Raw genomic sequence first — 16,052 nt, forward strand, 5'->3', positions numbered from 1 at the left:
CTCTTACCTATCCATGTGTGTCACCAAGGTCAACAAGGTTACTCCAGCAGTGGCAGATCCAGAGGGGTTTTTTTGGACTTCAAGAACACCCAACACCACCACCACCACCACCATCACCACCACCCTGAGAATTTATTTAAAAATCATGTATTTTCACCATTTTCCTCAAATTTGGACACCCCACCCCAGATAGGTCTCTGGATCTGCCACTGCTCAAGTCATGCTGATCTAACTGTTATACATTAATGTTAACCTCTGGTTTATTTCACAGTAAATGAATGGGGGAGGAATCTTTAAAGTGGAAATATTTATTTTTCAAATAAAAACCATAATCATTATAACATCAGCCACTGCCTGGTTGCACTACACGTTATGTAAATGTTGGTGGTCTAGATAGTCGACAGAACAGTAACACTCTCCAGTAAAACTCTATAACACTTCAAGTGCAAAAAAGTCAAGAAAATACCAGACATGCAAATAATTATTTCCATATGAATCAAAATTGTAGTTAAACACTGGGAGTAACATGAGAATGTTTATACTCCCAGTATAAAATGGAGGCCATACCCATATACAATCCCACCACAGCCTCATCACTCTACATTTAGTCCATTTTATCGTGATGAAACTTCATATCAGTATTCTGTAAACAAATATATTCAACAAGTTTGCATTTTAAGGTCTTGAATAGAAGAAGGTCAAGGTCACTTTTGCTATCATTCAATTCATTTTTATATGGTTTAGATGAAACTTTATACAAGTATTCAGTAAACAAATAAATAAAGACATTTCGGGTCATGAACCAAAAGTACATGAGCACAAAGAACACAGCCAGCAAAAGGACATTCATGTCTTGCAGGCATTGTCTAATTTTATAAAGTTATTAATGGGCAACATGGGAAAAAAGCATGTTAATATGTAAGGAAAAAATGAGAAACATTAAGCTGTCTTCAAAACAAGAAATAGCAACTAATTGGGAACAAGTTCCACTTTTTCTGTCCTCTTGCAGGGGAAAAAATGCTTCAGTTTCACAAATAATCCTCTATTTCATGGGCATCTTGATATACGTTTGTAAATGTACTGAATAAAATTTAGTCATACCAGCAGCAGTGAAAACCTCACTATTGGGGACACCTGCTACAGTGAGTGTGTCTTGTATAAGACCATCATTAGGGAAAGTAATGAACACAAATTTATATAGAAGACAACAGCTATAATGGACACCAATAAATAGAGGGGATAACAGCTATAATGGACACCAATATATAGAGGGGACAACTGCTAAAATGGACACCAATATATATAGGGGATAACTGCTAAAATGGACACCAATATAAACAGGGGATAACTGCTAAAATGGCCACCAAGATATATAGGGGATAACTGCTTAAATGGACACAAATATATATAGGGGACAACTGCTAAAATGAACACCAATATAAATAAGGGACAACTGCTGAAATGGACACCAATACATGTATATATAGGGGACAACTGCTAAAAAGGACACCAATAAATATAGGGGATAACTGCTAAAATGAACACCAATAAATATAGGGGATAACTGCTGAAATGGACACCTATATATATAGGGGACAACTGCTAAAATGGACACAAATATATATAGGGGACAACTGCTAAAAAGGACACCAATAAATATAGGGGATAACTGCTAAAATGGACACCAATAAATATAGGGGATAACTACTAAAATGGACACCAATATATATAGGGGACAACTGCTAAAATGGACACCAATATATATAGGGGATAACTGCTAAAATGAACACCAATTAATATAGGGGATAACTGCTAGAATGAACACCAATAAATATAGGGGATAACTCCTCAAATGGACACCAATATATATAGGGGATAACTGCTAAAATGAACACCAATTAATATAGGGGATAACTGCTGAAATGGACACCTATATATATAGGGGACAACTGCTAAAATGGACACCAATATATATAGGGAATAACTGCTTTAATGAACACCAATATATATAGGGAACAACTGCTAAAATGAACACCAATATATATAGGGGACAACTGCTAAAATGGACACACTAATATAGGGGATAACTGCTAAAATGGACACCAATATATATAGGGGACAGTTGCTAAAATGGATGCCAATATATATATATAGGGGACACAGTTAAAATGGACACCACTATATATAGGGGACAGCTGCTAAAATGGACACCAATATATATAGGAGACAACTGCTAAAATGGACACACTAATATAGGGGACAACTGCTAAAATTGACACCAATATATATAAGGGACAACTGCTAAAATTGACACCAATATGTATATAGGAGACAACTGCTAAAATGGACACCAATTTATATGGGGGACAACTTCTAAAATGGACACCAGTATATATAGGGGACAACTGCTAAAATGGACACCAGTATATATATAGGGGACAACTGCTAAAATGGACGCCAATATATATAGGGGACACATCTAAAATGGACGCCAATATATATAAGAACAACTTCTAAAATGGACACCAATATATAAAGGGTCAACTGCTAAAATGGACACCAGTATATATAGGGGGAACAACTGCTTAAATGGACACGTGTTTATGTATAGGGGACAACTGCTTAAATGGACGCCAATATATTTAGGGGACACATCTAAAATGGACGCCAATATATATAAGAACAACTGCTAAAATGGACACCAATATATAAAGGGGACAACTGCTAAAATGGACACCAATATATATATGAACAACTGCTAAAAAGGACACCAATATATATAGGGGACAACTGCTAAAATGGACGCCAATATATATAAGAACAACTGCTAAAATTGACACCAATTTATATAAAAGCAACTGCTAAAATGGACTCCAATATATATAGGGGACAACTGCTAAAATGGACACCAATATGTATATAGGGGATAACTGCTAAAATGGACACCCTTATATAGGGGACAATTTCTAAAATGGACCTCCTTATATAGGGGACAACTGCTAAAATGGACGCCAATATATATAAGAAAAACTGCTAAAATCGACCCCAATATATATAAGGGACAACTGCTAAAATGAACAACTTTATATAAGGGACAACTGCTCAAATGTATCAATAGGATTATGACGCCTGTTTCTACACGTTGATTGGGATTTGATTGGCTGTTGGCCAGACAACGGCCTCGGTCACTTTGACATGTAAATTCCGAGTTAAAGACACTGATGATAATGGCCCAGTCAATAGGTGACAGTGCTCATTGTAGTGTTTGTCTATAGGAGGGGACGTCCTCACACACCCTAGTGCCCACTCTTAAGTCCAGTCACACCCGAGATATTGCCAGACTATACCTGAATAACTTACCTACGATACTAATTGCTGAGATATGAAATATCATTATTCATCACTGTGGAATACATGTCTTCTCATAAATAAACTAATGATGACGCTTTCCTATATTCCAGCTAGGACATGTCTTTTTCAGTATTCTTGGAAAACCAACAGGTATAATGGAAACAAATGTCACTATCGACAATATCAAATTTCTTTACGTATTAGTTCGCCTTATTTATTTGTAAAGAAAAGAATGAGGTGGTGGGTTGTTACTTCTAAAAGTACCAATCATCCCCTTGTTCTTTCATTACAAACAAATGAAGAGATTAACGCCTCAGTGCCTAGAATTAGCCTTGAATTGAGACGTGAACAACTCTTGCAAAGTTAGACCATTTAGACACTGGATGTATTTATGGCATTATCATGAAATCGTGATGTACATGTTCTCATTGGGGGAAAAAACAAGAAACAATTAAATACACCACATGTACATGATTGACAATAGTGTCAATATCCTGTCCTTTTCATACATGTTCAAAGATTGCACCTGATAACTTGAGAAATGAAGATTCTTTAGGCGAAAAAAACACAAGAGGGGAACCACTCTAAGGACGACACATAATGAAGTATGATCATCTGACCCCACACCTCGGTCTATACATCATTAAATTGTAACCAAAAAGTACGGAGCTGTTTGTTCTCTATTTCAACTCTGTGTTGTACTATTGTGTCATCCATGCCTGACTGAAACAGGACTCATTTAAATCAGTCACAATTGAGCGACTTCTTGATGTCAACTTGGTACATTTACAGATACAGAAGTGTTATGAATAACTTATCACTTGTTATAAAACAGAAAATGATTTATAGTTAATTGTCTTTGTTCATGTCTTTAAAACTAGTACGGCAAAGGAGAGATGATATTTATAAATATATTGTGGAATCTGGTTGTGAAAAAACACTTGGTTATTCAAATTGAAATATTTTTTAAAATATCAAAATATTTTCAAATCCAGTTTCGCATGTTTCAATCTAAACGTATGCTAATTAGATAACATTTATGCATCCAAGACTTGATGAATGTTTAATAAACATTAAAAGTTTCGTGTCCTGACAGTTGAGTGACATGTGATGTCACTTCCAAGTGATACGGTACACACAAGTCGGTTGTGGTTGCTGTCGTGCAATGTCAATCATCCTTTAAAAAAACAACGGATCATACTAATATATATGATTTTAAAATACATATATATTATAATCTTTCGGTCTTTTTTTAAAGGTGACTTAAGCAAATCTACACAAATTATGTCATGCATTAATACACAACTTCAAGGCAACTTTTAATTGCCTCCTTTTTTAAACAGTAATCTTAGAAGGGCTGCCTTTAAGAAAGCTATGTTACGAAATAAGTACAACCGCATCAAAATAGCTGCTTACTGGGAAGCCTACAGAAAGCAACGAAATTATGTAGAAAAACTCCGTAGACAGTCTGTAAGGCTATATTTTCAAGAACGATGTGGTGGAGGTCCAGCCTCTAAAGATTTTTGGCCTACTGTTAAGTCCTTTTTATCTAACAAATGATTTAATGACCAGAAAATTATTTTAGAAGAAAGCGAATGCATTGTATACAAACAGAGTGAAGTGTGTGATGTTTTTAATGATTTTTTTCTCTACAGTTGCTGATGATATTGGTAAAGATCTAGAGGGCGTGTCTAGTTTTACAGACCGCCCGAGTGATATTAACATTAAAAGTTCTGTCTGTAGAGAAAATGAAAACAATGTTTTTAACATTCAGCACGTAGAAGAGAATGATGTTAAGAAACTGTTTTCATCATTGATTGTGAAAAAAGCAACAGGTTTTGATGGTATCTCTGCCAAGATCTTAAAAGCTGGTACAGAATCTTTTACACCTGTCATAACATCCCTTTTTAACCATTGTGTAAATGTTTCCCATTTCCCTGATGTTCTGAAAAAGGCACAGGTTTTACCAATTTTTAAGAAAAACAATCGTATGGAAAAGAGTAACTTCAGGCCTGTTAGTATTTTACCCTCTTATGAGAGACTTGTTTATAACCAACTGAGTGAATATTTTAAGCCAATTTTTAGCCCATTCTTGGCAGCTTTCAGGAGCGGGTACGGGTGCCAGTCTGTCCTGCTGCGAGCTCTTGAGGACTGGAGGCAGGCCTTGGACAACCATCAGCATGTTGGAGCCATCCTGATGGACCTGTCCAAGGCATTTGACTGCATTCCTCATAATCTGCTACTCGGGAAGCTGCAAGCTTATGGACTGGGTAAGTCATCTATTGACTTCATCAGCAGCTACCTGAGTGGCAGAAAACAGCAGGTCAGACTGGGGCCAGAGACAAGCAAATGGACTGATGTAAAGAAGGGGGTCCCCCAGGGTTCTATTGTAGGACCTCTATTTTTTAATATTTTTATGAATGATATTTTTACCTTTGTAGATAAATGTATTTTATACAATTACGCAGATGACAACACGCTCTCTAAGATTTGTGACAATTATATATATTTGAAAGATTGTTTAGAAAAAGAGAGCAAAGTTCTTATAAAATGGTTTGATTTTAATGGTATGAAGGCCAATCCAGAGAAATTTCAGGCAATATGTTTTGGCAAAAAGAATAGTAACACTATCAAATCTTTTAATATTGAAAGCCTTGAGATTATTTGTGAAGACAGTGTGAAACTTTTAGGTGTGGATATTGACTTTCTTCTTAAATTCGATGTACATATATCTCGCCTTTGCAGAAATGCTGCTAAACAACTTGCTGTTTTAAAAAGACTGGGAAACAATCTTACAAAGAAAGGAAAAATTACCATTTTTAAGTCTTTTATTCTATCAAATTTTAACTATTGTCCACTTGCCTGGCACTTTTGTACATTGACAAATACTCGAAAAATGGAAAAAGTCCAGGAACGAGCACTTCGTTTTATTGAAAATGATTATGTTTCCCCAGTCATTGATATTCTTAGAAAACACAAACTTGATTTTTTACATGTAAAACGTATGAAAGATATGGCCTCTGAGGTTTTTAAAATTTTAAATGAAATTTCTCCATCAATTTTACAAAATCTTGTTGAGAGGAAAGAAGTTTTTTACAATCTGAGACAAGATAACCTGGTAAAGATTCCAAAGGTGAACACCTCCACATATGGTAAGAGATCTTTCCGATTTGCTGCTTCCCAGGTGTGGAACAGCCTACCAAATGAACTTCGATTAGCTGAAAACTATAAGTCGTTTCGTGGGCTGCTCCACACCTGGAACAAAAATGTCTGCTCATGTGCTATCTGCACACACCATATAGTGTGAGTTGTCCCCCTTTGGAATCTACCTACATGTTTTATATAACAACTATTTAATTTAATTTCACTGCTGCTTGTGTTATTTAATTTAATGTACTTCAGTAATATACTTATTATATAATTGATATTTATTTTAGATTTGAGCTCCATTATTTAAAAGATCATTACTTTTTTACAATATCATAATTATAGCTCTTGTTTCTATTTATGACTTCATTGTCTCTTTTTAATTCACACTATATTAGTGTATATCCTGTAAATTTTTACACTTTGCTACATTAGCATATATGTACATTACACTAGTATATAGTGTCTTTCATAACACTTGTGTGACATACAAGTGTGATATTATATGCTCTACTGTATAATTTTAGCATATCTAATTTGAATTGTTGTCCTGATTTTATAGTTATTCATAAGTACTGTGATCCTTGTTAAATTTTATATATGTTTTGTCGCAAGAATAGCACTACAGTGCTAATGTTATTATGTTACATGTCTATGCGACGTTAAATAAAGCTTCTTGAATCTTGAATCTTGAATCCCTAATGGTATTAGTCGCCCACAAACAAAAATCTTTTGATATCGACTGGATATATATCTGTGTATATCATGGATACATTATGTATATATATATACCTCAAAGGTAAAAAACAAATAAAGGAACCACACTTTATCATAAGCTTAGAAAAAATACTCACCTTGGTAATAGGGGTATACATTTGCTATTTATAATTATGAGTTAAGTTTGGGTTGCTTAAGACCAACAGAGTAGTTTCCCTTGTTCTTAAAGGTGGTTTTTTTCTCGTGTTAAGGAAATATGTCATTTTCTATTTCCTCAAAATTTCAGCATTGAATCTAATCAGAGATAATATCACGGAATATATATCAAAATGATAATAAAAATATGATAAAAAAAAAGAAAAAAAAAAGATAACCAATCAATTAAAAGACTTATTACAAGATAGATACATTTGTTGATGTGCTATTGATGCTGTTCTATATTGCTCATTTGATAAGTTAGATGGGTGCTTGTGTTCATAAATCTGTTGTTAGCTGTAATTATGTATATAATGTTTAGCTATCAACAGACCAAAGATTTTATCATGTAGACCAGACATTTCAGTCTCATCTGATATTTAACGTACAAATGTAACTATGCAGGTTTAATGGTTCAAGCTGTCTTTTCTAACCATATTTTTATGTTGGCCTTTTATTAAAAAAAAATTGTTCTAAAGCGTCAATTTGTCTAAATGTCTGCTTAATTATGAAACATATTATTTTTATAAAATGAGCAAAATAAAACAACATCCAGTACCATATCAATGAGAGCTAAAAAAAGCTAGCTAATAACCTATCTAAAAAAGTGATTGGTAGGTTTTTTGTTTTTTTTAATTAACTAAATAATTATTATCTTATTGATATAATCTATCATAAGAGTTCATTGTTGAAATGTAAAAAAAAGAGATATGAACTGGTGCAAGTCTATTAATAGTTATAATTATCTCCCCTTACAGGGACTCTTTAATACCAGAGAGCGAAAACGTATTCGCTTCCGACGGCGGGATTGATAGGTTTCGGTTTTGTGTTTTACCTATTTCACCTCTGTTTATGATGGTGATATGAGGTTAATCATTCTATAAACAGTGTGAAACATCCAGGACCCGTCTGGAGTAAAATGGCAGGCCTAGAAGATCTCGGAATTCCAGGAGGCGACTATTTACAAGAGTCGCTGACAAATTGTTCAGACCCCCTTCAAGCAATCGAAGAGTTTCAAACAGAAAATGGTATTTTGCTGCCGTCACTTCGACCGGCGCTGCCGTTTCTGGATTTGCATGAATTTAAACGACTTGATTTCCACAATTCTGTGTTGGAGGAACTTAGAGATAAACTTGTTCATCGGATATCCGAATTAGCGAGTAGTGATGATGAAAAACGATTTGAAAAATTGGAATCACTTCTGACTAAAAGTTTTCCGGTTGTGAAAGTTAAAACACTTCGACCAGTTGTGATGGCATTGTTGAAACATTTGCCGAAGATCGAAGAAGATTATCTGAAGAAAATTCTAGATGATAAAGAATTGTATGCAGAAGCAGCAACAGAAGTGAAAAGACAAATATGGCAAGACAATCAGGCATTGTTTGGAGATGAAGTGTCTCCACTTTTATCACAGTATATCAAGGAGAAAGAAAATGCACTGTTCGGTCATGAGCACGCCACACTGACGTTCTTTCTACCATCTCCTAGAGCGAGAAGGCAGAGTGAAGTGGTACAAAAACTGTCGCACATGGTTGGGAAAAATGTCAAACTTTATGACATGGTTCTGCAATTTCTCAGAACTTTGTTTTTGAGGACAAGGAATACTCATTATTGTACATTAAGAGCAGAACTTTTAATGGCTCTTCATGACCATGAAGTAAATGAGATTTGTGCCTTAGATCCATGTCACAAGTTTACATGGTGTGTTGATGCGTGCATCAGAGATCGCTTCATTGATTCTAAGAGATCCAGGGAGTTACAAGGCTTTCTTGATGGCATTCGTAAAGATCATGAATTTGTGCTGGGGTAAATCAATGATGACTACTTTCTGTCAATTCTTCTGAATCAAAATCATATATTACATCAAGTTTATTTACTGTTTCAAAGTTTCTGCACATATTGAAAAAAAGTAAATATTTTTATAAAATGTAAAACTAAAATATCCTATGTAATTATAAAAGGTTTTGCAATTGTTGGCCCCCTGGGCCTATTGCAGGATAAGTACGGTTGTTGTAATTAACACAAAGAGGTATTAATCTATGAATGGGTTACCTCTGATATTAAAACAGTTGAATGTTTATGTCAGATTTATGATACTTCAAGATCACTTATCTTTGAAAACGAAAAATTAAATTCAAGACAACGTAAATAGCTATATACAAATGTATATTGAAAATATTTAGAAACTGACTAAACACTATATTCATACAGATTTATCATTTCAAGAGAGGTAAATTTGCATCATTTTTAGGAACAGTTTTCAACATAATACTAGGTCAAGTAACAGTAACTAATTCAAACAATAATAATGGTGTAAAATGTCTTGGCTGCTGCAGTCATCCTGGGAATGGCAATAAAATTAAAGAAACATGGCAAAAGAAACCTCACATTTGAATGAAGGATTTGTTTGATGTGATTTAATTAACCCTTCATCTAAGGGAAAATGTTACTTGACGTCTAAAGTTTCTGAAGTTTCTAAATATTAAATGTTAAGGGTACCGCAGTCAACTGAAAGTGGTGCTGAAGTTGTTTTTGTGCATTCCACCCTTTTGCATTGAACATAACACTGTCGCCCATTTTAAGGGCAATGCAAAGCACCTTTCCAATATTATGTGAGTGTGAGAAACTGAACTCTGTGACAAACTAGGTTGTGATGAAGCAGTATATATTAAGAACCTTGAATTATTAGTATATAGAAACCCGTATGGGCGTAATCATGTAGGCGAAAAACCCTTCAACCAACCAACCAATTATTATTATTATTAAAAGCAAAATTATTATTCATATGCATTGACAAATTGTTACACTAAACATACATTTGATGATGTCAAAATGCTATTAAATTTGTTATTTTTGTTCTTAAATTTGCAATAGAGTAGACTGTAAAATATCAGAGTTACATCTCTTGCTTTTATTTTCTGTTTCCAGAGACCTTTCCATGATCCTGTGTGATCCGTTCGCACTGAACACAGTAGCACTATCCATGATGAAGAACTTACAACATTGTGTGAACAATGAAGTAATGCCGAGGGTAAATATCACGTTGTCTAACCTATATGTTTTGTGGTTTTAGCCAAATATAACAAATGGTGTTTCCACTTTCTCTAGGTATGCCTATCCAACCACACATACTTGTCTTTTTAACTTATTGAAATCAAGTACTCTAAAGGACCTAATTGGCTTTTTGATAGAAATTTTTGTGAGTAATAAATATATTAAATCTGTAAAAATATGATTACTAAATGGAGTAATCTCTCCTAAACAAGTTGAATTTTATAACCAATATTATCTTTTATGAATCAAAGTATAGTTCAATAATATGATAAATTCATACATTGGTGCACAGGAAAGTGCTGACATTGTCCTGTTGGTACGGATGATGGCCTTGGGCCTGGGTGCTTGGGACATGATTGACAGTCAGCTGTTCAGGGAGCCTAAACTGGTAAGAGGATAAGGAAAGGGTAAGGCTGTCAGGATTGACTTGACAGCATCAATAGAGGAGGCTAGTTGTTCCTTGACACTAGTTGTTTTCAAGAAAACCTGATCATATAAATAAATCTGTATATATATATGTAGTATGGTAGTCCAGTTATTCTCACCTGCATTTGCAAATGGTATGTAAAATTAAATCATCATTTGTAATCTAACCATTATTAGTTCACCTGGTCCGAAGGACCAAGGTGAGCTTATGCCATACCGTGGTGTCCGTCGTCCGTCAACAATTTCTTTAAACAACTTCTTCTTCTTAACCACTGATTGGAATTCAACTAAATTTGACTTGAAGCATCCCTAGGTGGTGGGGATTCAAAGTTGTACAAATGGTGGGGCTGACCCCCCCAGGGGGGTGAGTGGCGGGGCCAAAAGGGGACAATTTGGCTATATTGCTACAAACGACTTCTTCTGTAGAACTATGCACTGGATATCAATCATATTTCATCAAAAGCATTCATGGTAGGCAGGGATTCAAAATTGTACAAATGGTGTGGCTGACCCCCCAGAGGGCTTAGGGGCGGGGCCAAAAAGGGTTATTTGGCTATACTGCTTTAAGCGACTTCTTCTCTGGAACTAAGAGATGGATATCAACGATATTTGACTGAAAGCATCCTTAGGTGGTGGGGATTCAAAATTGTACAAATGGTGGGGCTGAGGGGCGGGGCAATTTGGCTATATTGCTATAAATGACTTCTTCTGTAGAACTATGCCATGGATATCAATCATATTTGGTCGGAAGCATTCATTGGAGGCAGGGATTCAAAATGGTACAAATGGTGGGGCTAAACCCCTGGCTAAGGGGTGGGGCCCAAAAAAAGTTTATTTCTTGGAAACGGTTGAGATCCCCAATGATAACCATATATACAATTGCTGAGTATAAAGAGAATAATGCACATTTGCTTCCCGGGTGGCCCTAGGGTCTGGCCCCACCCTTGGAGACATAGTCCCTGGGTCATAACTTTGAAATGGTTGAGAGTCCCACCCCAAAACTATATATATACAAATGCTGGGCATAAAGAGACGAATATAGTAATGATATTAGAATAGACCCTGGGGTCTGACCAAACCCGTAGGGACCTAGTTTCTTAGTCACAGCTTGGAAACAGTTGAGATCCCTACCCTTTAACTATATATATAATTGCTGAGTATAAATAGATGAATGCACATATGCTTCCAGGATGGCCTTGGAGTCTGCCCCACCCTTGGAGACTTAACCCCTGGGTCATAACTTTGAAATGGTTAAGATCCCCACCCCAAAACTATTTATACAATTGTTGGGCATAAAGAGAGAAATGCAGTCATGATATTAGAATTGATCCTGGGGTCTGGCCACAACCCTAGGGACCTAGTTTATGAGTCACTGCTTGGAAGCAGTTGAGATCCCCACCCCATAACCATACATTAAATTGTTGGGCATGGAAAATCTAATACAGATATGCTACAAGGATTGACCTTGGGGTCTGGCATATTCCCTTGGATCTCATTTGAAGAATATTCTGCCATGATTGCCTAGATATCCAGGTGAGTAATACAGGCCCTCTGGGCCTCTTGTTAATATAATGTTACAAAGTGAAAGTGTTCCAATTTTAAAATTTGTGAATATCAATGTGATTTGATGGATTGTTTTCAGGACGTACCAGTATTCACCAAGTTCCTACCCAACATCCTGTCTATGATGGTGGAGGACCACACCAGGAGTATTTGTTCTCGGATACCAGAGGAGCCTCAGCCAACACTGAAACAGCCATCTGAATTGTACGCCACGTTTATCAAGAGCAACAGTATAGCAAGTCTAGTGTCCATGTACTACACAGCACAGGTAAAAATAGTTTATCCAATATCCTCCCAATTTCAATTGTCCACAATTTATGGCACTTGTTCAAAAAATACAATGCTTTTATTTTGTTCCTGTGTTATACATATTTATCAAGCATTTAGGACTGATGTAATGGCTGATAAATGGCTTGAAAATAAAATGCTTCTCTGTTTTCCAAGTTAAACAGAAAGGCACCATGATCATGAAGGAGTCCAAATTTTGAATGTTGCCAGTATAAATACATGTATTTCTCATGCAAATCATACATACATTATACCTGGTAAAAGGTAAAATGGTACAGATTCACATGGGACATTCTCATTCGAAATTAAGTCAAAAGTTTCATTTATCCCAGGGCCAGGTCTGTTTACTAAAAAATGAAAGCAAAAGACGAAAAATCTCTGATATTCTATAATACATAAAACTAACCTACAGATATTGTACATACTGAATGCTACAAGCTAGCACTTTATGCTGCAGGACTGATATTCTATAATGTAAAAAACTAACCTACAGATATTGGACATACTTAATGCTACAGGCTAGCTCTTTATGCTGCAGGACTGATATTCTTTAATGTAAAAATACTAACCTACAGATATTGAACATACTTAATGCTACAGGCTAGCACTTAATGCTGCACGACTGATATTCTATAATGTAAAAAAACTAACATACAGACATTTTTCATACTTAATGCTACAGGCTAGCACTTAATGCTGCACGACTGATATTCTATAATGTAAAAAAACTAACATACAGACATTTTTCATACTTAATGCTACAGGCTAGCACTTAATGCTGCACGACTGATATTCTATAATGTAAAAAATTAACCTACAGATATTGTACATACTTAATGCTACAGGCTTGCACTTTATGCTGCTGGACTGATATTCTATAATGTAAAAAAACCAACATACAGACATTTTTCATACTTAATGCTACAGTCTAGCACTTTATGCTGCAGGACTGATAATCTATAATGTAAAAATACTAACCTACAGATATTGTACATACTTAATGCTACAGGCTAGCACTTAATGCTGCAGGACTGATATTCTATAATGTAAAAAAACTAACATACAGACATTTTTCATACTTAATGCTACAGGCTAGCACTTTATGCTGCAGGACTGATATTCTATAAAACTAACCTACAGATATTGTACATCCTGAATGCTACAGGCTAGCACTTTATGCTGCAGGACTGATATTCTATAATACATAAAACTAACCTACAGATATTGTACATCCTAAATGCTACAGGCTAGCACTTATACCTGCAGGACTGATATTCTATAATACATAAAACTAACCTACAGATATTGTACATCCTAAATGCTACAGGCTAGCACTTTATACTGCAGGACTGATATTCTATAATGTAAAAAACTAACCTACAGACATTGTACATACTGAATGCTACAGGCTAGCACTTGNCCAAACAATGAGGTATGACTCGGTGTACACACCAACACTACCAAGCTCCTAAAGTATTAATGTATATTCTCTTACACGTTTGTATGATTATCACCAGTTGATGATAGCATAGTTTATCATAAATGTTTGTGGGTAGTATATTTTCTTTATTCCTTAATACTAGTTAAGATAATTTGTTTGCATTTTATTTTGTCTCTCAGCTGTAAGCTCCACTGATATGACCTGCTACCCTGTTTGTTTTACAGCACAGTGAAGCTGTTCACACGACGTACCAGCAGCTGGCAGATAAAATATCCTCATATGAACCAAGTCCTGCAACTCCACAGGAACAGCTTGACTCGCCACTCATGAGTGTTCCTGCGCCCACTCCTGCTCCGTACTGAACCCCGGATTAGCCTAGGACCTTCATGGAACAGTTGTATTGTGTTTTAGTATGTAATTGATAAAAAGCAATGGGATAAGAACAAGCTGTAAAACTCCAAGCCATTTTTATGTATTTGTCATCAGCACATCAATACTTTTGGCCATTATCAAAAATAAAAAATAAATGAAACTAAAATTTACCTCATCTTTTAATTTTGTTGAATAATCATTTTCATGAATGTGTCTGAAATGATTTTTATTCATTGCCAAATATGTTATGACACTGGCACAAATACTTATCCATATCCATTGTTAATATACTGTTCATGAGTAAATAAAGAAACACTCCCTGTGAAAAATTAAAAGTGCAATGGACACAGCAATGAACAAGGCAATTGACAGAGAAAAAGACACCACTCAGTATGATATCCAAAAGGATGTTGCCAATAACAGACCAGAACCAGGGCAGTTTTTCGTTTAAATGGTCAAACCGGTCGGACCACTGTTGTTCGTTTATTAAATAAGGTCGGACCTTAAGTAATCTGATGCTTTCAGGCGAGCCTTGACAAAGCCTTGCAAGGCCTGCATAAACATTTGCAGGTCCGCCAGGATTTATACCCGAAATTGTTACATTTATAAACGGTCAAACCAGTTGTTCCGCATAAACGAACTGGCCACAGATGACTCTTATTTTCTGGTAGTAAAAGAGAAACAGAAATTCCTAATTGGTCGTAGTTATCTCCCTTGAAGCAGCACCAATGCTCTTGTTGACAAATTCAAATTGAAGAAATTTTGTTGGACGTTTATTTCTTCAACACAGTGAGTTTCCAAACATAGGTACAGTCTAGATCGGTAGATCTTAGTTCTAGTCTATGTATTTTGCTGTCAAAAGCTTTCAGCTCCAAATCTGAAGTATGCTAGGACAAAGGTAGTGTTACAGCAGTGACAGTGATCACGATGTGTGTGTTCATGTGAGTGGCAGTACTTTGTATGGCATCAAGAACAAACTTGTTCCCATTTAAATTTAGTTGGTATAATGATAACCAAGCAAAACAGATGTGCAGTAATATTTAGAGGTGTGATTGTTTTACTTGTATTAAAAATTCATATTGTTAAATGTTTGCGAATAAAAACTGTCTTGTAATTGGACCAAAGGATCAGACTGGTTACACAACAGTGTTGTCTACAATGTAGTTGTATGAGTATTGCTGACAGGCTGTAGACAATGTTGTGGGTTGTGTGACTAGATCTCTACAATGCTTACAAATGTATGTTAGGTATGTGTAGATTGTTACTGTGGTATGTCTGGTATATAAAATATGTCAAATATAAGTTTTAAATGTTTACTTGTACATGTACTTCAATAAACATCTGTTTCAGCAATGTATCTTGGAATGGTGTGTTTTTAATCAATTCTCTATAGGTAATATAAGACCAATAAACTCCTTAAACAACAAAGACATGATTTACAACTTTTTGCCTGAAGAATTAAAAATATTTCAATTTCTTTAGCTCTTGACCAGGTTTA

General features: G+C 35.3%; 1 protein-coding gene across 1 annotated transcript; it reads left to right on the top strand.

Annotated features, from left to right (window-relative positions):
- Window positions 1-8,197: 8,197 nt before the first annotated feature.
- Window positions 8,198-15,079, top strand: LOC110455616 (negative elongation factor B-like). Its single transcript, XM_021505827.1, has 6 exons — window positions 8,198-9,216; window positions 10,339-10,441; window positions 10,757-10,852; window positions 12,533-12,721; window positions 14,150-14,173; window positions 14,407-15,079. Exons 1-6 carry the CDS (start codon window positions 8,330-8,332, stop codon window positions 14,542-14,544), a joined length of 1,437 nt encoding a protein of 478 aa, XP_021361502.1. The 5' UTR covers window positions 8,198-8,329; the 3' UTR covers window positions 14,545-15,079.
- Window positions 15,080-16,052: the final 973 nt, after the last annotated feature.

Source organism: Mizuhopecten yessoensis, unplaced genomic scaffold (genome assembly GCF_002113885.1).
Source record: "Mizuhopecten yessoensis strain PY_sf001 unplaced genomic scaffold, ASM211388v2 scaffold8335, whole genome shotgun sequence".
NCBI classification, from domain to species: domain Eukaryota; kingdom Metazoa; phylum Mollusca; class Bivalvia; order Pectinida; family Pectinidae; genus Mizuhopecten; species Mizuhopecten yessoensis.